General features: G+C 38.5%; 1 protein-coding gene across 44 annotated transcripts in view; it reads left to right on the forward strand.

Annotated features, from left to right (window-relative positions):
- Rbfox2 (RNA binding fox-1 homolog 2) overlaps positions 1-26,487 on the forward strand; it is a 262,069-nt gene that overhangs the window by 95,166 nt on the left and 140,416 nt on the right. The window contains exon 1 of one of the 44 annotated variants that reach the window (XM_087213973.1): positions 17,675-17,941. The exons of 42 other annotated variants lie outside the window; for them this stretch is intronic. In XM_087213973.1, coding sequence (XP_087070099.1) covers positions 17,927-17,941 — 15 coding nt within the window. In that variant the 5' untranslated portion in view covers positions 17,675-17,926. Of the gene's footprint in view, positions 1-17,674; positions 17,942-26,487 lie in introns of those variants that run through there. One more of the 44 variants, XM_004845716.4, reaches the window with a different exon arrangement.

The raw sequence follows: 26,487 nt of genomic DNA on the forward strand, positions 1-26,487 counted from the left end.
GTCCACTGTGCTCTTTATAATGTAGGAAGGCCAGGTAACTAGTGCCACGTGGCCCATATAGCCTAGGCCGAACATGATTATCTCATGATTGGAGCATGTGCAGAAAAGGAACATGGATACATAATGAAATTTGTTTCCTAGGGCTGTGCCATCCAGGATATACAATTTTAGTCAAACAGACAAAGTCTAATCTATGGAGGAGAGTCTAATCTGTCTAATCTATCTAATCTATGGAGGAGAAAGGGAGTAGGGATTAGGCGAAAGGTCATCTTCAGGTTTGGCCTGTGGCACATTAGTAGCTGTATTGTGCAGATGCAAGATTGAGCTTTAGAGAGGTATAAATCATAGTGCTTGAAAGTAGTGGAACAAGTATTTAGTCCTGGGGCTGCCTGACACTGAAGTCTGCTTTTAATAGCTAGCTGAGCCTCCTTGAGTAGTTAATGTGCTGAATATTTCTGTGAAAGATAGCTGAGTCACTGATGTTCCCTAGGATTTATAAATGAGACATCTATATTAGCAAAAGGCATTAATAGCATAGTTTAGATTAAATTTGGCTTTGGGATTATAATGTGGAGACAAGAGATATAGGGAATCTTTGCCACTTATTTCCTAGAGTTGATTTGCTCTTGGGCCCTTAAGAGGGGTCTTCACCTCTTGAGTCCAGAGTGTTTTCAGATTAGTCTTCACAGTTCCAGAGAGATGAGTATGTCCAGCAATTCTTAACTGATTGTTTAGGACAGGCTTGGGTAGAGTTTGGCTCAGTCCTGGTCCTGGGGTGAGTTCAAGTTGATTCCTGCACTGTCTTGGTTTTAAAAGCTTCCCAGGCTTTAGCCCTTCAGCAGAAGGCTTCTCTCCAGAGGGAGGGGTGAGGGGAGAAAGAGGAGACATCATTATTGGGATTTTAGAGTTGAGTTGTGGCTGTAAGAACAAAAAGAATGCAGTTTTCAGCACCTCTCCCAGTCAGTCATGTGGAGTCCCTGTAGCCTACTGGGGCAGAACAACTACCTTTCTAATTCTCTGCACAGATCTGAGATATGTTGAGCAAAGAATTGTTGGGGATAGTATAAATTTGAGGAGACAGACTCTTTTGGCATTCTCCCTTGGGGCAAAGAATCTAGTCAGAATCGAAGGGCATTGCCTCAACTAATTCAGCTAAGTGGCCCTGTTCTGGATTAATAACCTAGGCTGCCCTCCCAATGGATTTGGCAAAGTATTGAGTTTCCCTCTCCCCAAACCCTCCCTTCCCTCTGCTGTGAACATGTGTGTTAACATAATTACATAGAGCTACATTTTGCAATAACAGTCCCTTTTTTAAAAAGAGAGGACAGGGTGGAAAAAATGTCAGAGGAGTGAATGTGACTGAGTAGTTCTGTCAGGTTTCTGAAATGGCAGCATTTTTAAAGACTTGGGAGAGCAGAAGAGAGCAGACAGAGTCCTCTGCCCCTGAACTGGTGAAAGGGACTTCCAGCACCCAGGATAGATGCCTTGGGTATTAATTTTATGCTAGGGAAATGTTAACTACCTTGTGCATTCATTTGTTCATGCTGCATTACTAAGAATCTGGTCATTGAAGAACAAGGGCTCTGTTTTTGATGGTCAGAAGTTAACGGTCTTCTGGGTTACTCGTCAAGAATTCAGAAATAGTTCACAGATTTAGTTGAAAACCTGAGCAGATGCTTCTGTTGTTTACTCCTGGGTATCAGGTGACAGTCTTCTCCCTCTTCCTTTTCCCAGCCCTTTGGGAACCAACCAATCACATGAAAGAATGGATTTCAGTACTTCTCTGGCCTCCTTCCATAAGGACTATTCTGTGCAACTCTCTTGGGGCTGAGTTTAACTCTTGTATGTCTGAATCAGGAGAAGCGGACAGTTTATTTTCTTGTCTGCATTGACTTGCTGAGCCATCCTCAAGAGAATGTGCCTAATGAAGCAAGGTACAATGCATTGAGCTTGAAGGAACTGGTTTTCAGACCTAATTCTGCCAGTAGCCAGTACAGCCTTTGGGATGTTACTTTCTCTTCTTGGGTTTGATTTCCTTTCTGCAAAATGAGAGGGAAAAGAAAGAGAGAATGAGCATTTATAGTATGTCTGTGTATACACTGCCAGCATTTTATGTATTTTTGGGGCCTGAGGTTTGGGGAAAAGTATTTAACCTGTATTGAGTGCCTGAAGTAGTTTCATTTTAATTGTAAGTTTATTAAATTCAAGCAACTCTGCAGGGCAAATGGTGTTCACCCAACTTTATAGATGAGAAAAATGAAGGCTAGAGAGACTGTTAAGCTTGCCCAAGGTCACTTAGCTGGGAGGGCCTATCTGGCTCTACTGCTTAGATTTTTCTTCCATTTTACTGGGTTGTGAAAACAGCTCTGAATATCCTGCAAGTATTTCACTCTAATATTTTGAAAACTTTTAACTTCTTAAAAGCTTTTAGTCCTGCCTGGTTGAGGAGCAAAACAGCCCTGCTGCAGGAGCAGTCCAATGACTTTCTGCCATCATATGAAGCAACAAAAGAAGATGCTATAAGAGTCAGTTTCTTCTTTCTTTCACAGAGGAATTCCCATCTTGTATAGCCCCCCCCCCCCATCACTCCCCTTTCTCATGCAGGTGCAGATATTTTTGATTTGCCCACCTTTGTAGTTGCCAGCTAAATAGTTCTGGTTTATGGGAGTAGAATTTGGAGGAAGTTAAAAAAATCTTCTTTCCCCATAGCTTTTCCATGACATAGATATAACAGTATAGGATTTATCCCACCTGGAATCCTTATGTGGGGCGTGTGTGTATGTGGGTGTGTGTCCATGTCCATGTCCGTGTGTGTCCATCCTATTAGAAGCTTCCCCTTTTAAGAACTTTTTCTCTTATCCTAACCATCTGATTTAATAGGGAGAACACACTGTACTTTTCTTCATATTTTACTTTTAAATTCAGAGAGCTAGGAGTGGTGGCATGCGGTTGTAGTCCTAAGCTACTGAACAACATGGCAAGATCCTTTGTGAAATACAACAAAATAAACACAAAGGAGAGAAAATAGCTCTCTTTAGGTGAATTCTTATTGCTACCAATTTAAATTACAGAAGTCATTCATTGTCTTTTTGTTGTGGGCTAGAAAAATGATCGGCAAATCTATTAGGCACTAGCCTAGCTGTTTTCTTTACATTATGTCTAATTTTCATAATAATCCTGCATTTACAGAAGATGAAAGAGATTAAGAAAGGTTAAAGTACTTGCTCAAGGTCAGTAACTAGTGAGCAGTGATTCAGCAGTTGAATTTCAGGTCTTGTTCTCTTCCAAATCTGTTTTTTCTTCATTACCATGCTGCTTCTGGAAAATGATCTTGAAAGTTCTTTTGATCATCCATGACAAAGCTTCAGCTCTGACCACCCTATAAAACCTTTTTCTTCTTTTGTAAAGAGCAGTACAGTTCACAGTTGTGAATTTTTTTTTTTTTGGTTCTGGGGATCGAATTCGGATCCTTGTGCTTGTGCAGCAGGCGACGAAACCTCCGAGCTAAATCCCCGGCCTGGTAAAAATGAATTTTAAGGGAAGCATTTTCTGGTGTTTGCTGACTTTTTTTTTTATATACAAACAGTTGAATTTAGTGGATGTTTAGTTTGAATTACTTCTACTGAAATTTAAACGCATGCCTTCTTATTTCATGTGAAAATGTTAAGTAAGAGTTAATCTTTATCAAATGCTGTGGAGTTAGGAGATTTCAGTGTGAATTTAGTATGGAGAAGAAGAGATAGGTCTTAAAGGATATAGGTGGATGGAGCAGATCAGGAAGATTTTTATTTTACCATTTGTCTCATCACCTGGTACATCCTGTGTTTCTGACCACCTGACAGTGGTGATGAGAATCCAGAGAAGGTGAGTTGACACGTCTTCACGCCCAGGTACTTCTTTCCGCTCATCAGGAATTGCTTGTGATTCACTTCAACTAGCATTATGTTGGCCTTTTCCACTTATGTGCTATTGGAGATTCTTATAGAAGAAATATTTCTTATTCAGCAATGAGGTATTTCACTATTTCCACAGTTCACTGTGGGCCTGTGACATGCACATGGCACGACACCATTGATGCTGATGAGGATAAGGCATGGTCGTTATTCTCTTGTGCTCATAATTGAATGGAATCTGTAGTCTCGTTAAGGATACAATACTTACAAACAAGGAATTAACAGAAAGAGGCAGGATATGCTCTTAAGGTCATAAATAAAAATAAGTAGAGAGAGAGAGGAGCCAGCCAGTGGGAGTGAGCAAGTGAGCAAAGGGATTGGGGGGTTAATATTTGCCAGAGGCGTAAAAACAGGGTCATTTAAAATTTTATACAGAGTATGGAGTGGGGCAGGCCTGGGGTAAGGTGGAATATGCATCCAGACACAGCTAGTGAAAGGAAACAGTAAAAATTCCTCACTGGACTAAGGTCCTCATATCTTAGAATTGTTGATGGAGGCATAGCCAGAGACTGGGGAAGGAGAAGTCTACCAATTAGCATTTTTTTCGCATTAAGTTTATTGGTAACATTTTAGGTATAAAATACAGTTACATTCATCATTGGGATCTTGTACCTTTACATCAGGTATCTTGGTTCTTATTTTTTCCTCATTTCCCTGGCCTTCCTTCACCCCCTCCACCCTTCCCTATTTACCAATTAGCATTTTAAGTGGGGGATATAAAGATGCCTGCAGATAATGTTAAGAACAGTAAGAACAACTTAATCTCTGATATCACAATTTTTAGGAGAAATTTAATCTCTTACATTTATCCTTTGGTTCCCTTGTGTGGCTCCCTCTTGATTTTAGAGTATAGTGCTCTCTGTATTAAAACACCTTGTTATTTATTCTGAGTTTTTAAAAGATGGGAAACTTTAGGATAAATCACATACAAATTGAAATACACATAGGCCTTGTGGTTATTCTCCTTTGTCATGTGCATGGCTATGTAGCATTATGATTGAATCTTCTTGGCCCCAAAACCCACCAAATGGAGAACTCTCCCCTTTCCCTAAGTGCCAAAAACTTTTCCTGTAGGAAAAAGAGATCCCCTCCCCGACACCCGGTAGTAGCTTAAGTGTCTTGTGGAGATAAAGATAAATGTGGGAAACTTCAAGATGAAAGAAACAGTAGAAACCAGAGAAGTCAGGGGAGGTCATACCAGGATTAAAGTGGAAACTCTGTTACAACCTAAGCAAGGAGCAACTGATAGGCCTATAAATAGGATTTTATCGCCTCATAGAAAATTTCTGACATGGTTGTAGCTTCCCATGTTGGGGAACTATAACATTTACTAAAAATAAACCATATTTCAAAAATAATTAAAGTAAGTCCACTCATCTCAGTTATGTTATTAAAAGTATAGTGATAACCTGGAAATAAATTTGATATGAACTAATTTTTAGGATTACTTTGATGTTGAAACAGTTGATTAGATCTAGGATAAAATGATGTAGTCCTGTCTAGGATGGATCAGATGTTATTTTCTTAAGAGAATAATGTTATTTCAATTTTTTCTTAAATTGGTAGTATCAACATTTCATCTAGGGAAGGTGGGGTGGTTCAGATTCTCCAAGAAGCTTATGTAAAGCTGCTTAGATATGGATAATCAGAGTAGATGAGTATATAGATCAGCAGTGGCATCCTTTCTCTTGGTATCCCTTTTGGGAAACAAAAACCCTTAAGCTGTCTGTGTCTGTTTCTTACACTCTCCTTATCCCAATCGTAGCCCTTTAAATTGTGCAGGAGATTCTTGGCATCATTTGCCTGTCAGCTAATCTCTGCCACCCCCGAATAGCTTGTTTTCTTCCTTTGAGTATTTGTAAAATTTGTGATGATAAGTATCTGTGAACTTTAGTGTCCTGTGGAAGGGTACAAAAATCTCAAATTGTGCAAATAGTAAGTGTGTCTCAAAATTATTTGACTATGGAATACTTTTCTAAATAGAATGAATTGAACAACAGCATTGGTGTGATTCATGTAGTGTGTTTATGGATTAAAGGAGATACCAGATATGGTCTCAAAAATGAGCTAATGGCTTCAAGAAGTGAATTCATTTGCTGTTTTTCAAACATTCAAAGACATTTTAGAAAAATATTTTAAGGACAAAATTAAAGAGATTAAGCCATTTTTAAGAGAAAAACCCTACAACATTGTTGAAATTTAGATAAATAATTTGCAATCATCAAAATAGACTTCAAGTATAATGCCTGTGCCTTTGCCCACATGTTAAAAACTATCTTCCTGTATCAGAGGAACTCATGTTTTACTCATTTCTAAAAGAAGGCATCCTACCTTTTTAATGATAAATTTTTGCATACTAAGTAGTATATTAGGTACACATATGTGTATTTTTTGAATGAAGAAAATATTGCTAACATCAATTTAAAATTGCTAGACTACCTACTGTTTTGTGAAATACTAGGTTATAGCTTTCAGGGCTGGGGAGTGGTGCTGCCGCCTGCCTCGCAAGTGCAAGGTCCCAAGTTTGATCCCTGGTACAAAAGAAAAAAAAAAGAGAGCTTTCAAATGCATCATAATCACTAATGCTTCAAGCCATTTACTACTTTTGTTCTTTTCCCCTCTTTCAACACTCAACTTCTTCTTCCCAGTTCTTTAAAGAAAGTAACTGAAGATTCTGATACAATATTTTTGAAAGATAGAAAGATGAGAAAATTGGTGAAAGAGGCTCAACGAGTTCACCAAATTCTTTGGGTTCCAAACCCAAGTTTCTACTTGTTTAATTGCTTTCATGTAATATTTTTTTGTGTTGTGATCTCATTTACCAAATGATTTTTACAATGCCAGCTGTGATGGTATAACAACAGGATGTAATACTCTGTTTACAGAATAGTTTATCATACTCTACAGTAGTAGCTCAGTTCACGAACTTAATTCTTTCCACAATTCTGGTTGCAAACTAAATTGAACGAGAAGCAAATCAAATTCAGTGGTTAGGTTCAATGTTGAACTTCTGGGGAAATTTTATTCAGTTCTCGATCAATTAAGTTTGCGACCAGAATCTTGGAAAAAATTAAGTTTGTGAACTGAGTTACCACTGTATTTGGATATGACAATATCCCTGTAATGTAAGACTTGTTACTCTGATTTTTCAGAAGAAGCAAATGAGAGCATACATACATTTTCTCATTATTAAAATTCAGGGATAGTTAAATTTTTATTTTGGTAATTTTGGTGCAGAGTAGTTATGGATAGTAAGTTGAGAGGGGTAGACTGACTTCTTGGCTTAGACTTCGTACTTGACTATCAGTTTTCTGCTACTGTGACAATATCTGAGATAATCCAACATGGAAGAAAGATTTATTTTGGCTTGTGGTTATAGACCATGGTGTGTCACACACACACACACACACACACATATGAGTGAAGGTCCCTCTAAGAGCACACTACCATTGATTTAACTTCTTTTCTGCTAGGCCCCAGCTTCTAAAGATTCCACCACCTTCCAGTAGTACCACAGGCTGCTAACCAAGACTATAGCATATAGGACTTTCAGGGGAACATTTAAGATCCAAATCAGTAACACTGACATTTTAGGATTCTTTGACAATCTCTGTCTTAGTCATTAGAATTGCATAGTATTGATGTATATAGAGCTTTCTGTTGTTTCAAATGAAATTGAATTTTGTAAGTTAAAGTACATTTATTGTTGAACATATCAGGAGTAAGTTCAGCTACACAGAACAGGAGATGAACCCCCCACCACCACCACCACCACCAAAAAGAGGCTTATTTAAGAGAGGGCTTTACTTGTTTTCCCCAAAAAAGAAGCCTGAAAGCAGTGGTTATCAAAGACCAAAGATACTTTTTGCTGTTTGTTTCTCTGCCTGTAGATTCCAGCTTAGATGGCTACTACAGTTCCAGCCTTCATTTTCCCATTTCTGCAAAGTGGTTTGAAGGGAGGAAAAGCAGTGACTTCCTACTTAAGAAAGTGGGAAGTCCTGTGTAACGTTTATGCTTCTGTCTCATTGGCCAGAACTCAGTCTTATGGCTGCACCCAGCTGCATACAGTAAAGGTTAGGAGTTTAGTCTAGTCTAGTCTAGTCTTGTCGTCCGTCTGTCGTCCCCCCCCCCCCCCCCCGTAACATGAAAACTAAAAACTGAGGTTTTAAAGGAAGAAGAGAAAAAAGAATAATGGGAAACCTCTAGCATTTTCAGTGTTAAGGACTATCAAAGTGACCTAATCTTGCTCTGTCGGTGCAGAAAACCATTCTATAGTGACTGTGAGAGGTATTCAGCCAGTCTTTGCTGTATTATCCAGTAAGATTTTTTTCCCCTTAAATTTCTACCTATTAGTGCAAAATTTTTTTTTTTGGAGTTAAGTAATATGAAACATAAAAGATCATTGCAGTTTTTATTTTAAGTTCATTTTTTGAAATCAGTGTTGTAGGAGTTCAAATAGTATTTAAGTTTTAATAAGTAAAATGTGAATATGAAATATTTAAGTATCTAGTCATTGGTAAAGGAAAAACTTAATTTTTTTCCTTCCGTTTTTTGAAACCTACATAAATGTTGCTTATACATTTCTTGGGAATACAGAAGAGTTTTAAAGTTAAAAATATTATTTCTTTTGAACAAATAACACATTTATATGAGTTAGTGTTCAAAAGGTAACACTCAGTGGTCATATAGTAAAAAGTCATTTCCCATTCTTTTCCCTGGAAGCCTTGGGTGTTTTACTATTTTTTTTTTTTTTTTTTTGGTACTGGGGATTGAGCTCAGGACCTTGTGCTTGTGGGGCAGGCGCGGTGCCACTGAGCTAAATCCCTGCCCCTGTTTTACTTTTTTTTTAAACCACTGATACTGTATGGCAGAATTCTGGACATTTCTTTTTTCCTCTTAATATCTATTGACTATTTCATACAAGTATTGTAAGAGCTTCCTCACTCCTCCACCCAGAGGTTCTGTAGTGTTCCCTTGAACGGATGAACCATAATTCATGGTACAAAAGGGTCTTGTCTTATTCTCATATCTGTACCTGTTTTGTAAGCAATATTAGTTGAACTGAAGTCTTGACTTGAATTTAGCTATTCAGAGTATTTTAGGAATGAAATTTTTTATTTTTTGGTATTTGAGTATTCCAACTGGTTGAGAGGCTTTTCACTTTTGTAAGGATCAAGATGTTTAAGATTTAGTCATTTTGGAAATAAACCCCTTTAAAAGGTGTTATATGACTAGAATTTATTTCTTCTTAGTAAAATGGTAGATACTGATTAATGGCTTTAACACAGTTGTCAACTAGATGTGTCAGAATGGTATTTCAGGAGCTTTTGCTAGTTTTGCCTAGGTGATCTCATTTTGTCATCTCTTTTTAAAAATATTTACTTTTTAGATTTTTTTCCCTCTGAGTGTGTCTTGTTCCTGATAACATACAGTATGCCTCTGACACACAGTCCCTCTTTCCTCTGGTAATTAATCCCTACTACTTCCCAGTTTCATTTATTAGTTTGCTTTTTGAGTTTTTGGTGGGCAGTTAGCTAGACTAACAGGGCGAAAATAGTCCTAAAATAAAAATAGATTCAGGAAGAAGGACTCATGGAGCTTTTCCACTGGTGAAGATGCATACATGTTTTGATATTCTGGATACTGAGAAGGCCTTTCTGCTTTCAGTTATGCCCATGTTCTAGAACAGCTCTGTCCAGTAGAATGTTTGTGAGGATGGAAATATTTGTTCTGATCATTATGATAACCATTAGTCTCATGTGGCCCTTGAACACTTGGCATGTGGCTAGTGTGACTAGAGAACTGAAAATTTAATTGTGATTTAGTTAAATTCAAATAGCTACATTATAACCAGAATCTGGTTAATTAACTTACATCCAACAAGAGTGGACTGGAGCTTGATTAGAGTGGAGCTTGAATTGGGATTCTATTAGTTTATTGTGCCAAGAAAAGTAAATTTATAGCATTGGAAGGAAGGCAGTTTGGAATGTTGATGATCAAATAGCTTAAGTAAGTTGAAACTTTTTTTTGTATTAGCATTATGATTATTTCAAACTGTAACATTCTAAAGCCATTGATGGCAGCATATATTTATGGTTTGTAGCTATGATAAAGCTTTCAGTCCTTTTGGTAACTAGGGTGAAATTAGTAACACTCCAGCTTTATTTATAGGACTTAGTTAGACAACTCCCTGAGTGCCAGGAACTCCTACAAATAACTTTGACCTTCCCTAGTAAAAAGTCAGCAGATAAAATGTTCCATAGTAGAAGTTTTCAGTTGTATCTGATATATACAAAAAACTACTTTCTACTGGAGAAATCTGTGACAAAGAAAACAAACAAATAGAGATTTTGATCGCTGTTAGAAATAAATGGGGCACGGTGATAGAGAATAGGGGATTGAGGGGAAGGACCTCCAACTAGATGGCTAGTCTGGAGAGTTATGAGAAAGTCATTTCTCAAAAGAGAAATGAGATATAAATGGTAAGAAGGAGCCAGCCTTGCAAATAATGAAGGTAGAATAAGGAAGATTTTCAAGATGGGGCTAAAGGAGGTTGGATTTGTTCTAGGTCACGAATTGATGTATGATCAGTGTATTTAGAGTGGTGGTTGAGTGGAGAGAATGGTTAAGAAATGAGATTGGAGGGTTGGGCACCTAGCAGATCATGTAGGACCCCAAAGATCATTATACAGAATTTGGATAGAATAAATATTGTGAGATGATGCTGCAGAAGGAGAGAAATGATCTAATTTTTATTTTTAAAAATCCCCACAGCTGCTGTGTGATGAATATTTTGAAGGGAATCAACAATAGAAGTGGGAGAAGTATTGTGATTTCAGGAGAGAGGTGATTTGGGTTAAGATGGTAGTAGGGAACATCCGAAGAAATCACATACATAGAACTTACTGGAGGTTGAAAGTGAGGAGTGAGAGGTAGAAAAAGGGTCTCTGGCTTTCATAATTGTTAGGAGACACCACTTACTGAAATAGGAAACCCCAGTGGTATTCTGGACCTCAAGGATGAAGGTGGTGGAGAATTAAGGACTCTTACTTTTCTTGTTGCTGGGATAAAATACCCAACACCTACAAGTGAAAGGAGCAAAGGTTTATTTTAGCTCACAGTTTGTAGAGATTTCAGTTTATAGTTGGCTAGCTACAAGGCAGGGTGGCATGACAGAGGGGCATAGCAGAGGAAAAACAGTCCATAGCAGAGCAGGCAGTAGGCAGGAAGCAGTGAGCCTGCCTCCCATCTTTCTCTTTATATTACATCCAGGCTACAAACCTATTGGTTGGTGCCACCCACACCCAGGGTAGACTTTCTCATCACCCACACTCAAAGTGACACTAAACCAATCAGTGGACTAAATTAGTTATCTCGCACCCTTAATCCATGTTCACACACCCTAATCCACCATCACACACCAATGATCCAACTACCTTCCAGTAGCCCCACCTATGAGCTCATGAGGCTTTGGGGGACATCTAGATACAAGCCATAACAAAGACTCATTTTTGAGCATGTGGTGTTTGACATGTCCGTCCAACATCCAAGTAGGATGGGAAGAAGTCTAGGTTTAAGAATATAATTTAGTAGTTACTAGCATGAATGCAAGTGATAGAATGAATGAGACAACAGAGAGGGAGGGAGAGAGAGAGAGAGAGAGAGGAAGTATAGTATCTCAGAAGCTTGAAGAAGACAATTTTAAGAAGGATGTTAGCTTTGTTGACTACTCCTAAAAGGCCGTATAAGTTAAGGACAGCAAAATGTCCCTTGGATTAAGTATTATTAAGGGAGTAGACCTTGGTAGTTGATATAATGGGTTGGAGGGCTTGAAATCTTTGAGTAGATTGAAGAAGAAATAAGAAGTGAAAGAGGAGAGGTTATCTAGAAAACTTTTTGGAGAAGTTTTGTTGTGAGTGGTGAGCAGAGAAATAAATGGAGGGAGGTGAGGTATCAAAGAAAAACATTTTAAAGTCATTGTTCATTTACTCACTTTTCTGTTACTGGACATTTGTGTTTTAAACTTTTCTTTTGCTCTGACAGATCACTGCAGTGAATATTCTACTTTTGTGGGGGTGTTCTGAGATAATCAACTGGGAGATAGAATTACTGAACCACAGGCTGTGCTTAATTCAAAATTCAATGGTTATTGTTAGCCTGACCTCTAAAATAATGGTACTAGTTTATAATCTTTCCCCCTTCAGTGTTTGAAAGCAGAGGAGAAATTTTCTGAAGATGGGATGTGTGTTTGTTTCTGAGCATGACCATGATCAAAGAACAGGGACAAATCAATGATGCCAGAGACAGTGGATGATTGACAGGACAGCCAGGTTTTTACAGGAGCACCAGGGGATGGCATGCAAGCACAAATAGTGAGATTGGCACTAGATGGTAGAAATACCTCCTTCATTTAAACTGAATGTAAGCAGAAGGAGTGCATGTATTTGTAGGTAGGATTTTACTGGTGAAAAGATGCTAGTCTGAATACTTCTCTTTAAAAATGACACAATTGTATAGGGGACAAGCCAACAGGAGGTGGTAGACAGAGAATGAGAAGGCAAGAAATAATCATTTTGGAGAGCAGGAAAACTTGCAAGGGCAGCTTTGATAGGATTGTTTAGCATTGCTGAGTGCCCATTTGAGGTTTGTGATCATGAGTGAGTCAGCTTGGTTATGTGATTTTCTTCCAGCAACATTCAGCTGATGGTGCACAGGCCCAGGGAAGGCAGAGACTTGTATTTAGCCAGGATTGGAATTTTACCAGGTGGCAATGATGAGAGGACAAATGATTGAGGGTATTCGCAAGTCAGGAATTATAATTATGGACCATGGAATCAGAGCTGGACAAAGGAGGGAGTGGAAGTCAGAACTGGAGTGGGTAGATAATGAAAAAGTGACTGAGACAGGAAGACTCTATGAGGTCCAAAACTGGTGGAGGGGATGCAGAGTGTATTAGAGGGAAGACTCTTTGAGAGTGTGATTGAAGCATATTAAGGAGAAACAGAGTTCTAAACATAATACAGTTTCCTGTGTTAGATATGGAAACTCTGGTTTCCTTAAAAAAATTACTTCTTTGCTTTTTGTAAGAGGTCAGCTTTGGGATGTACTCTTTTCTCCTAGAAAAGAGCACGTAGAGCTGTACTCCCCAGAGCTTATTTTAGATATCCCCAAATGTAACCACAGTTTACAAGGCATTTTGAGACTTTTCTCTTAATGATAGCATTAGCAAGAAGCAGTGTTTTGGTCATTGCCACATACAGTGTGTATATCCCAAGTCTCTGGCCCAATGTCTCTGGCATTGTTTTAAGTCTTGGCAGTGGGGAGAGCTAGAGAGCAGGATTATATCCAGGGTAAAATTTCCAAAGATTTTGCCAGTCATGCTTTGATTTTTTATCAGTAAGTATGGTGTAGAAGAAATGAACTTGGCGTCCTAATAAACTTGTGTGCAACTTTTGGTTCCTTTATTCTTTAGCTATGAGACCATGAGTTTATTATGTAACTACTTTGGGCCTCACATTCCTTTGATGTATGAAAAAGATAATAGGGCCTGCCTTTCAGAGTTATTGTGAAGATTCAGTGAGCTAATGCTTGCAAAGTTGTGGCATACAAAATGTTCTGAGTACAGTAAATAGATGCTGCTGTTGGTGATAGTATATTAAAGTCAGCAAGCAGGGGTAAAATACTTACTAGTTTATCATTCCAGAGTGGTTGGGATCTACTGAAAAGTGGCAAAACATTTCCCTGTGTCTCTGGTATGTGAGGACAGTGCTCTATCTAGATCAGCTTCTTAGACAGCAGTGTGTGGAAGCACATGGGGCTTTTGTTATAATGTTGATTTTCGAATCAGTCAGTCTAGAGTGGAGCCTGAGATTGTTTACATCTAAGAAGATTCTAGTTGATGTTAATACTAGGTACTGCTCATGCCAGGAATTTAGCTCAGTGGTTCCACTGCCTGCCCTGCAAACACAAGGACCCGAGTTTGATCCCCAGTACAAAAATAAAATGCTGTCAGAATACTAGGTGCTGCTCTGTGAGGCACACTTTGAGTAGCAGAATTATATTAGAGAACCGTCCTTTGGGAATCCCTGCTATTTTAAGCTGAGAGAAAATGAGGTAAAAAAGAGTCCCATTCTTTCAACTTTTTTTCTTTTTTTTTTTTGAGGCAGTCTCAGTATGCAGTTTAGGCTGGCCTTGAACTTGTGGGGATTGTCCTGCCTCAGTCTCCTGAGTACTGAGATTACAGGGGTGTGCCACCATGCCTGCTTCAACCGTTTTGTTTTTTAAGGAAGATTCAGTGGACCACCTGTGTCATATGTCTTTGGCTCACTCATGGTGTGTGAAACTGTATCATCTCCACCTGTCCTGAAAGTGAAAGAAATACAGATTATGTTCAGAGGGCTGCCTCAGATTTCATTTGAAAAAATTACAATGCCCTTGGGGCTGGGGATTTAGCTCAGTGGTTCCGCTGCCTGCCTTGCAAGCACAAGGTCCCGAGTTCAATCCCCAGTACCAAAAAAAAAAATTACAATGCCTGAATTTTCAGGTATATTTTTTAGAAATTAGGCTGGCTCCCCAGATGTACAGTGTCCCCAACAACCCTTTAAAACCACAGAGAAACTTGCAGAAAATAAGAGGTCTCTTGAATTATTAGGCTTTGAGGCGGAGAATCTAAAATGTGGCTCAAAGCCTTTCTGCCCATCATACTTGTCACATTACAGAATTCAGCACGTTCTGAAGCAGGAATTCAGGATGCATTATAAGTCTAGAATTATTGGCAGCCCCATATTGCTGTCTCAGATTATCTGATCTTTCCTTCTCAAAGTCATACATGCCAGAAACTTCTTCTGTGTGCTCTTCCTAGGAGAATTTTTCCTCCAGTGCTCAAATTGACACATTCTCACCTATGAACTAGTAGAGGCCGATAAGCTTCAGAGTACAGACAGTCTGATAAAATGTTCTCTTGATAGAATGGAGTGTGAGTGTTATCTTAATCTCTATGTAAGATTGATCCTTTTCTGAGTAGTGGAATCATTAGATCTTTTTGTCTCTTAATGTGAATTCTACATAGCTAAAAAGCATAGACTTCCTTATTTGACTTTGATGCTTGGAAAGGAAAAAATCCCCACCCCAAATTAGGAAATTTGGACATGCAGAAGCAGGAAGAAAAAGATGACCTTGGCTTGGGTTTTTGTTTTGTGTGCACATGTGTGGAGGAAACACAGAAGAGTTTCATTTCTGACTGGACTTTTCACCTAATTTAAAAATTATAATCAAGAAAGGAACATAAGCCTTTACAATGGAAATTTATAAGCTCTTGTGTTTCCAAAGAAGTTTGTAAATGGTTCCACTCATGGGAACTTTAAAGGTTATTTTCAGAGCTTTTGTTGCATATTTAAACTTTTTTTTTTACTTCATTTTGAGGATTGTGTATGTTTTTCTCTTTCTTTACAGCGGATGTTTTTCTCTTTATCCTATCTAAATTTAATTAAAAGATAACACTATAAAATAGCAGTATGAATATTTGAAATTTTGTCACTATTGTGTTGATATGTAGTTAAGGATGAATGAGTGTTAAGAATAGTAAAAACTCTTCAAAGAGTTTGAAAATTCTCCAGACCCTTAGTGTGATGGTAATATAGTTGTTTGAATGGATTGCAGAGGGGTTGTGGTTTCAGACATGAGACAGGAAAGTTGGATATACAAATTGACTGTGGACATAGAAAAGAGTCTAATAATTCACAGAAAGTAAAGATTTGTTTCCTTTAAAAAAAACAAAAAAAAAAGGCTACTGGGGTTATTATAGCTTAGTAGTAGAGTACTTGCCTAGCATGCCTGAAGTCCTGGGTTTGATCTCTGGCGCTGCCAAAAAGGAAAAATGACTGTCTCAGTTTTAAAGCTTGGGCATTCTTACTCCTCTTTCATACTAGAAATGCAATCAATCCTGCCTTCAGAGGAAGCAGAGGTTCTGCTTAAAGAAAAGGAAAAGGCAGTATAAGCTCTCCTGCAGAAGGCACTTACGTAGTTTGGAAAAAAGTGACCTGACTTTGACACTAAGGGAAAAAGAAACTTCACTTTAACAGATAACTAGCACCAGAGCACCTCTGTGGTGGTTGTGGTGTTGCTGTAGTATTAGAGGGAGAAAGAATGCACCTACTCCCTGCATGGGCCCTACCACACTCAAGTTCTGTGAGACCTTACTGGCGATTTCATGAGGTGGAGGGAGCTGTTTCAATGAGTCTGAGTGGAATGAGAATCCTGAGGCAGCAGGAAGGTGGTAGGCCTCTTTGTTTTTGTTTGCTTTTTATTTTGTTTTGCTTTTCCTTTAACGAGTTAGAGGAGTAGAATATTTATCAAAACAACAACACTTTGAGAATGTTTTGTGTACTTAACATATGCTAGGTATTATGCCAAAGACTCCATGGCCAAAAATAGATGAACTTTAGCTGGATTTCAGGTTTCCTCCCTGAAGGATATGGAAAAGGAGGGAAGATTGGTGCAAGAATACTGTAATTGGTAAAAGAGGTGAATGCCACCTCAAAAACCACAGGCCCCACACAGAAGGGAGAGCCAATTACAGCTAGGGTGGACTTTTGGGTTAGAACATGAAGAAATGGGGTCAGGGAGGTATAGGCATTGCCAAATGGAGAACTCAGATATTTTCTGAACAAAACCCACTAGGAGAGACAGGTGATTTGATACTTGTTCATCAGTGTACCTAATGGATGAAAGCTTTGACTGGCATATAGGAGGCACATAATAAATGTTCGAACATAACTAAAATTAGAAAATGTGATCACTGGGATCACGGCAGGTAGTTTGCACAGTTTTATCATTCACTCTAATTACAACTCCAAAAGGAGTGTTTTTACTCATTTTTTTTGGTTTAGGAAACAGAAGCCTAAAAAGATTAAAAACTTTTGCCAGGTTATAATGATAGTAATAGTAAATGCAGAATTCAAACTTAAAACTTGTATTCTGCCCTGTCCATATGCCTGGTAAAGTATCTGTATTGTGCTAAGGCCTCAGGATCCACTTGACTCTAATACCCTTGTCATTTGCCCCTTTAGAATGAAAGCTATGTTGTTGTGAACTACAGTAGAATAAAAAAGGTGAAAATCCTATTTGTCTGTGTTTTAAACTCTTACAAGATTAAAATTAGAGGTGAAACAATATAAAGAATAGCAGTGACAGGCTGATGTTGCAGGAAGAGAATGTCTAAGCAGGTTCTGCATGCACGCCTGGCTTCTGCAAGGGGTTCTGGAAGAATGGGGGCTGAAGGAAGGGTGATGCACTTGGCCTTGATCTTGGATGGCAGAGTTTGATTGCTTCATTCATATTTAAAGGACACATCCTAAACTAATTTATGTCTAGGGCTAGAAACTGGTGCTGGTGGTTTATTAGCACCCCACCAATCCCTGTCTTTGGCAGTAATCTTTGTTCGTGGTCATTGTTTTTTTAGAAGTAGAATGACAGACCAGAGATATCCTGAAGGCAAATAGAGAGTGATTCTGTACACTCCATTTCAGACACTTGGGGATGGGAACTCCCAGAGAAAGGGAGAGAGAGAGGGAGGGAGAGAGAGGGAGGGAGAGAGAGAGGGAGGGAGAGAGAGAGGGAGAAGGGGAGGGAGGGAGGGAGAGAGAGAGAGAGAGAGAAAGGGAGGGAGGGAGAGGGGGAGGGGGAGGGAGAGAGAAGAGGGAGGGAGGCAGAAAGGGAGGGAGACAGGCAGAGAGAGAGAGAGAGAGAGAAGTGGGAGGGAGGAGAAAGAACAACAGAACAGTCAGCTGGAGAGGAGGGGGGAGGAGACCAGTCGTTTTATAGAAATTTTTACTTGAGTGATTCTTGGGGGGGTTCTCCCCACCCCAATTCCTTGCTCCCCATTCTGGCACCGCTTTTTCTTCGAACGGCTTACTGAAGTGCCTTTTTGCAGTTCAAGATCAACGGACCGCTGAGTTTCAGCAGCCTAGTCTAACATGATGTACCTCTGGGTGAGTACAGAGTGCTGTGGGCGAGGGCTTGCACTTGCACATATAAGGAGTGGAAAGCTGCGAGGTTCTGCTCTTGCACAAATGGCCTTCCCCACAGAGCATAGACTGCACATCCCCTTCTTCACACAGGTGTTAGGTTTTTAAAACCTAGCAGTGATTGTAACATTGGTGTTTTGTTTTGTTTTGTTTTGTTCTGTTTTACAATGTTGTTTATCTTGTTCAACTTAAGCGCAATGGCTGAGCTCCCAAAGCAGTGCCATCCCCTGGGCTTGGTAGGCTTGAGAAGGCAAGTGGCAGGTGAGATTAACTGTCGGCTTCAGGAGCAGCAGCTTTCCTGGTGGGTCAGAATCAGTTGACTTGTGTTATGTTTTGGGGTCACTGACCTTAATAATCAAGCCATGTCCTTGGTTAGGAATAAGCTTTTGTAAGTTTCTATCTAATACTTTTAAATATCTTTTTTTTTTTTTTTGGCACTGGGAATCGAACTTTGGACCTTGTGCTTGTGAGGCAGGCAGCAGAACCACTGAGCTAAATCCCCAGTCCCTGTAATACTTTTTATTGTCCTTTACAATAGGCATGTGAAATAGGTCACTGTTGTTATTAAAATTATATGAGGAAAGTAATTAAGTCACAGTCACTTGCCCATAGTTAGAAATCAAGTCTGAAGCAGCTAGAATAATAATTAATAACCAGACATTATAAAGCATTTTGTATTTGCCAGAGATTTAGTATATACTTTACACAATTTTAATTTAATATTAATTTGGAATAGAGGAAAACATTTTGGAATTGGAGAGATTTGTAAATTCTGAAATGTGATAAAGGTTAGAAGAATGTCAGGGAAAATAGCACAGAACCACCCCCTGCCTGCCTCAGTTTGAGTTGTGAAAATAAGAGTGTCTATGGTCCCTTGCAAACATGGCGGTATCTCTCTTGAGCAGACAGCTGTGTGTGTTGCTAAGGGAGCCTGTTAGATGCGATGTCCCTGGATATTAGCCAGCTTTTGAAAGTTTCACTTTGCCCTTTGCCCTTTAGCCTAGATGTCTGGAATTGCAGGAACCGACTTGGCTCAGGCAGGCTAATTTTATAAATATCAAAAGACATAATTTTAACTAGGTTTGTGGAGATGGAGCTTGGTCACAGAGGGTGTGAAGGTATATGTGTGTATCTGTATGTGTGTGCTGGAAAGGGGTTCTTTTTCTGCTTTCATATTTTAATATGACCTTGAAATGTAATTTTCTCCCCTCTATTGATTTATTTGTATAATACTGTATTTATGAGAGCTCAAAGAACTTTTCTAACACACTAATGTACATTAAGTAGTTTTCACCTGCCTTGTGGGTGGAATTGATTGGCACTGTTGACCAGAATGATGGGATAATCTGTCTTTTGATTTGTTTGGGAGAGGAGTTGTGAGAGGAGGCAAATTGAATTAATCTCATTTTCACTTATTTATGTCTGCTGAAAGCAGACAGTAATAGTCTCCTTAGTTATTTCTTTTGTGCATCTCTTACCCCAGAACAGGGCCTCCTAATCAATATGCCACATGTAGGATTGAGATTCAAATATGCAAGATAACTTTCCCACTATTTTGGGAGCAGTCAGATGGGCCTTGGAGTTCCATTGGTCACATTGACTACATGCAGTCTCATTTGCCACTAGGTGACATAAAAATATTATCATTTTCTATGTGTGTTGTCACACCTGAAAGTTTGAATAGCATGGATTAGAGAAGAAAAAGGTCTGTTTTCTTATTTTCTGTGTTGTGTAGCTTAGTGCCCATGCAGTTGTTCAATTCAGGAAACATGTCCAGAGGACCTGTAGCAGCATAACTCCTAGATATAGAGAAGAAAGTCTAGGTGGTCAGGCACTGAGTAGGACGGACACCTTTAGGAGCTATGTGGAGAAAACTTACTGGACTAGAAATAAGAAATCAGAGATCTGTTCTAGATCTAGCCAGGACCAGCCGGGGGTGAAGCTAGTACTGAGACATATTTCTGTGGGCAGTCATTTAATATCAAGAATTCTGAGCCTCAGTTCCCATATCCATTAGATAGTAGGATTGAACTGGACCTCACCTGATCGAAATTCTTTGAATGTTAGGTAGCAATAAGTATGCCTGAAAGACACCCAGTTGTGTAAGGATATGTGGGTTTCAGTGAACATGAGAAAGTTGTGAAGTATATTTCATATATCACATCCATTGTCTGCTTGGTTTGGCACCAGTAAGTTGAAGCCACTGTTTGAGCATTCTAGAAAAATGACTCAATTATGTTCAGTTGTCAGTGCCTTTGAGTGATGTGGACATTTCTAGAGTCTGTAGAACTGATGAGTAATATGTACCGCTCGCCTAGTTTTTTGTGTAATTAGATGCAGCTCATTACTTTGCTCCTATCTGCCTAAAACTCTGAAGTGTGGAATGCTGTCTTGTATCTCTGTCAGATCTTTCCTACTGAGTTACCCTCTTTTTTAGTATCAGTAGTCAGCATGGTATGGTGCAAAGAATATGGGTGTTAGAGACTAAATTCCATCTCTGCTGCTTCCATGTGTGACTGTGAGCAAGTTACTTAAAGCCTCAAAACCTCAGTTTCTTCGTTTGTCACACAGGGAAACTAATGTCTACCATGCTTCTGTTGTGAAGATTGATATAACTTATGTAACATGCTTAACATAATATGTAGCACATAGTAGATGCTCAGTAAATAACTATTATAAACCCTTTGCTCTCAATATTTACTTAGGCACATTATCTCTATCATGTTTGAGAATATCTTTGAATTTATGTAGGGAGAACTTTGAAAACACAAACTAGTTTTATGTGGAATATTTCTCACTTTGTTTTGTTTTTTAAAGTACTCATGGATTGGGAGCCCTCATTAGGGTTGCCTTTTTTGGTTTGTTTTGTTTTGGTTTTTTTGTGGATGGGTGGGGGGTTTGGGATAGGATGTTACTGTGTAGCTCAGGCTGGCATTGAACTCACTGTGTAGGCCAGGCTGGCCTGGACTCTTGGCCTCCTGCCTCAGCAGGACTGCTGGGAACAGGCACACACCACCATGCCCAGCAAGGGTTACTTTTTGATGGAGAACATCCTCATGGCTTGTTGAAATTGGGAAGGGGGTTTTGAGCATTCATCATGTCATTTACAGTATTCTCCTTATGCCCTCTTTCTTATCCGAAACAAGGAAAGAAAGAGACAGATATGATTCCTGTATGGAGGAAAGGTATTTGTGTGATAATTATGCAATTTATATCCAGTGAACAAAATTATATTCTACTTATTTAAAGTCCTAGAGGGCAGGACCTGAATTAATCTTAGCTAGGCTAGCACCAGGCTCTTTTACTTATATTCTACATGTATGTACTTCTGGATCTCACTGTGAAAGGTTATTTTTAATAGATGAATTCTGTTTTCTTAATAAATCAGTTTTGCTACCATTTAATGAATGCCTCTAGTGGTCATACCCAGCTGTTGTAAATACAAAGATGATAGAAGACATCTCATGCTCCTAAAGACTTTATAACACATTGATACATTGTATGTGAACATAGATAATAATGATTTTTTGGTGATGCTGTTTGATTAAGAAAGTGGTTGTAATTGTGAGTGTAAGTGGTGAGTGTCATTACCTATTGTACAAGTGAGGAAAGCCACAGAAAGTGTGTGATACCAAATGGCAGAACTGGAAACTCAGTCCCATCTTTTTAAAACCATGACTCATTTCTTTTTACATTGTATTCTTTGGAGAACAGCTAATTTTTAAAATTTGTTTTAAACTATCTATTGAGTGATAGCATATCTTGAAGGCATATTCCCCACATAGTCCTCAACATACCTAGGAGTTAGCTATTGTGTTCATTTTGCAAATGAGAAAGCAGAAATTTCAGTAATTTACTAGGTCATACAATTTAGAATTGTCAGAGTTATGATTTATACTGTGGTTTCTCTAGCCCTAAAGCTTGGTACACCAGCCTTTTCCCTTACGTTCAGTGGTTTCTATTTTGTCGCTGCTACCATTTAGCATGATACAGGAAGAGAGTAGAGACATGAAAATAATGAAGCTGGAATTCTGTTTCCATCAAATTAGTTACTTGAGACATTTTACTTAATTATATATATCTTGATATTTTCAGTAGTGAAAAGGATGCAGTAGTTCTTAGAAACATCCTTACAAAAATATATATCGTGTTTTAGAAATAAAGTAGTAAGTAACCAATAATTTTATCCTAAAACTTGGAAATCATGGATTGAGAGTCAGAAGACAGTTTTGTTCTCAGTTTTTCCAATTGTTAGTGTGTGACCTTTCAGAGCATCAGTTTTCTAATCTTTAAAGTGGAATTAAAAGATTATGAAGGTAATCTGCATGAAAGGCCCCCCCCCCAAGCTGTTGTGTGCAAAGCAAATATAAGGTAATAATAACAACAACAACAGAACCTTTTAAACTTATCTTATAGTCAGGCTAATCTTTTTTGGTTTTGTTTTGGGTTTTGGTTTTTTGAGACAGGGTCTCCTTCTGTTGCTCAGGCTGGCCTTGAACTCGCTATGTATCCCAGGCTGGCTTCCAACTCAGTGATTTTCCTGCTTCAGCCTCTGGAGTAATAGGATATATGCATGCATCACCACCCTAGTCAGGTTAATCTTTTAATGCTCCCTTTTAATCACTGTTTTGCCATTTTAATTGGTCTACATGATTAGAGATATAGACAGCAGTAAATTGAGTTATCATAACATGTAGAACCAGTTCAGTTCAGATAACATTTAAGGCCAGATACTATAAATGGGTATTTGGCAGTGGAAAGCCCTTAAAAGATTTAAAGTAGGATTAAGAGTGTAGTAAGGTGGAATTTTTAATTAGGGGTATGTGTGTGTGTGTGTGTGTATGTATGTATGTGTGTATGTTTTAAAGCTATCTGCACAGATTAGAGGAGAGTAAAACTGCAGAGAGAATTGAGGTGATTGTTATGTAACAACCTCAGTGACAGGGAATGGTGGTGATAGCGCGGACCAGAGGGAAGTGGAACTGTATGAGAGATATTCAGAGGGAAGGATTGTCAGGATGTTGTCAAAATTTGGAAGACACTCAGGGTTTTTGTAGGCGAGAAGGTGAAAGGAATCATGGGTGTAATTTTGGATTTGGAATTTTGGAGTAACTTTGAGATGTTTAAGAGGAAATAGTATTCAGATAGTTGCTTAGCTAGGCTTGGAAATACAAGGAAAGATAAAGTCTTAAGCTATATAAAATTGTGAAAGTCTGCATGCAATAGTTATTGAAGCCATGAGCAGGTATAGCTTAAAATGAGAAAGCTTATGGAGGAAAGAACTTGTTCTATTTAGGAGGAAAACCAGGACACCAGAAAGTCAAAAGAATGAACCAAAAGAGAGAACTGCAAAATACCTGTGGTTTTAGCAAGATGACAGACACTGGTAACTTTAGCAAGTATTGTTTTGGAGGAATAATAAAGACAAAAGCCTGTGTGGAGTCATTTGAGGAATTTGTGGAGAAGCAAGGGGATGGTGATAGAAATAGTATAGGTAGCTGATGAAAAGTTTGACTGTGAAGGTATGTAGATGGTACCTCGATGTGGGGAGAAGAAGTTTTGTTTTATTTTAAATAAAGGAGACTTATGCTGGGGGTGTGGCTTACCCTTGGTTCAATTCCTAGCATTGCTAAATAAAAAAATGAAAGTGATTTGATCATGTTTAAATATTAATCGAGTAAGTCCATTTTAGTCAGAGAAATAGACTCTCTGAAAGAAGAGAAAGAATCATTGTATATACTTTGAGAAGATGGCTTTAGGAGTAAGAACAACACCCCTAACTAGCAAGAGACAAAACAGAGAATAGAAAAGTTAAAAACCTCTAGGAGTTCTAAGTTTACAGAGGAGGAGATAGATAAGCAGAGATAGAAAGGGAGGAGGGTCATTGATTGTTTCTCAAAAAGGAATAGATTCGTTAAACAATATGTGTAGGGAGCCATATATAATTTCATGTGGCTTGTATGTGTGGGATGAGTGGAATAGGGGGTGAGAATTAAAAACTATAGAGACTAAGTTATCTGGAGTTTAAGAATGCTTATTCCAGTTAGGAGTCATGATGGGTTTTAAACGAGGTCAAAGGTGATCAGATTTGCATATTTGAAAGATATCAAGAAGCTTCTATTATCGCATAATTTATATTTATACTTTGGGGGGAATTTGTTTAATATATAATTTAAAAGCTCAGAAAACTATAAGGAGCTAAATAAGTTAATATTATATTAATAATATGAGACTCAAGCAGTTAATGTATATTGAGACTATTTTCTAGGGGGTGGCAGAGAGCAAAGAACAAGACAAAGTCCTTTTCCATGAAGCTTTTTTTTTAAAACTTGGGAAAGAAAATTGTAAACATGAGCAAACAAGATATTTTCAATAACTTTTAGAAAGTGCTACTGAGAAGACAAAGTATTCAGAATGATCCTGAATTGTTTTATTTTTTTTTGTTGTTTTTGTTTGGCTTTTTGAGGCAGGGTCTCACTAAATAGTTTAGGTTATCCTTGAACTCACTATGTAGCCCAGGCTGGTCTCAAACTTGCAGCAATCCTGCTTCAGCCTCCCAAGTGCTGCGATTATAGGCATATGCCACCATGTCTAACTACCCCTGCCTTTTTTTTTTTTGCTAGGATGAAAAAGGCCTGGATAAAAGACACAGTCTTCTCAGAATATGGGAGGAAAGCATTATAAGCAGGAATAGCAAATGCAGAGTCATTAGATAGGAATGAATTTGAACAGAAAGAAGGGTAATGTGGTTGGAGTACAGAGAACAAAAAGAATGTAGGAAGATAAGCCTGGAGAGGTAGGCAAAATCCAGGTCATTCCCAATGGTAAAGATGTGAATTTTGTTCTGATTAAAATATAAAGTTATTGGAAAAGTATAAGAAGGAGAGTGAAGCCAGGCATGGTGGCATATGGCCATAATTCCAGTTATTTGGGAGCCTGAGGCAGGAAGCAGTAATGCAGGTTAAAGATTGACCTGGGCAACTTACTGAGACCCTTTCTTAAAAAACTTTTTTTAAAGGGCTGGAGATGTAGCAAAATAAATAGATATGCAAATAAATAAATTGAAAGGAAAAAAGGGAGAGTGGCTTTCTTTAAGTGAGAAGGAAGGTTAGGAGTCTGTTGGTGTGGTCTAAGCCAGAGGCTTAGAGCCCAGAGGGCAGTTTGCTAGAACCAACAAGGTGGCTTGATGTTTTCCAAAAAGAAAATGGAATTTGAGTTACAGTATTCAGCTTTTGGCATGAGGAGTTAGGGTGGAAGGGCTGTGTCCTTAGAACAGAAGAGAAAACAGAAAAACATTTTTCATGGCTTGGACTTGCTAAGTTTGAAATATGTATTAGACATCTTAAGGAGCTCAGTGGTCATTTGATATAAATCTGGAGCTCGGAAGAGAAATGTAAGTTGTGGGTCTAAGGTTGAGGTTCATTAATAATCTTTAAGGATGAGGGTTAAATTTATCTAGAGAATAGGCTGAGATCAGAGCTCTGAGCAATTACTGGTAGAGATCTGAAGTTCTCTGAGAAGAATTGGGTGGGGTAGGAGGTAAACTAGGCAAGTTGCTCTGGAGAAAAAAGTACAGCTTAGTTTGGATAATTTAAAACCACATAATTGGCCACTGGCCTTGATATTCTGAGGCTCACTGTTAAACTTGGTAAGAGTGTTTCAGTTGGAATGATGGAAATGAAAAAGCCTGTTGGAATAGATTGAGTTGTTAATTGGTAGGTGAGGACATAGAAACAATGAACAAAGTTGCAGAGAAAAACACAGAATCAGGGCAAGTAACTGGATGGAAATATAGTTCCAGGAAGGATTAAACAATTGGTTTATTTTTTGAGACAGAATCTTGCTATGTAGTTCAGGCTGCTGTTGAATGCAGTATGTAGCCCAGGCTGGCCTCATACTTGGAGCAATCCTCTTGCCTTAGCCTCTGGAGTGCTGGGATTCTAGGTATGCACCAATATAAAAGGTGGGAATAATGCATATTTTATGTTAAGGGGGAAGATCCAAATAGAGAGGAAAAAATACAGCATGCTGGAAATAAAAGAAGCTCATTGCAGGAGTATGTTATATCCAATTCAGAGAAGAAGGGTCCTCTGATTGTATCTGCTTTCTGTGTGACATGTAAGGTGAATATAATTGAAAGTAGAAGAGTAGGGAGTGCAGAAGAACTGCAGATTTGAAGAAAGGTGTGAATAATCATATCAAACAATGGGGAATGAATTTAGAGATGGAATAGGCTTAAGATTTGTGTTTATAAATCACATTCAAAATGTGAGTGTAGTAGGTCAGTTTTAGCAGTGGTAGCAATGTGGTTTTTATCCAGCAATCATTTGTTTAAATGTAAGAGGAATAAGGAATAGTTGAATCTAACAAGAGGGTGAAGTTTCCCAGATAAGTTAGACTAAGAGAAAAGGACACAAAGGAATTATAACTTCCCCCTCTTTGGAAACGACTATGTGTAGTGTTGGACCATCAAATCAACCCTGGTTTATGAAAGGAGGGACATGGGGGAA

Source organism: Heterocephalus glaber, unplaced genomic scaffold (genome assembly GCF_053883595.1).
Source record: "Heterocephalus glaber isolate CG9 unplaced genomic scaffold, H.glaber_assembly_v1.0 deba00001444, whole genome shotgun sequence".
Lineage (NCBI taxonomy): Eukaryota > Metazoa > Chordata > Mammalia > Rodentia > Bathyergidae > Heterocephalus > Heterocephalus glaber.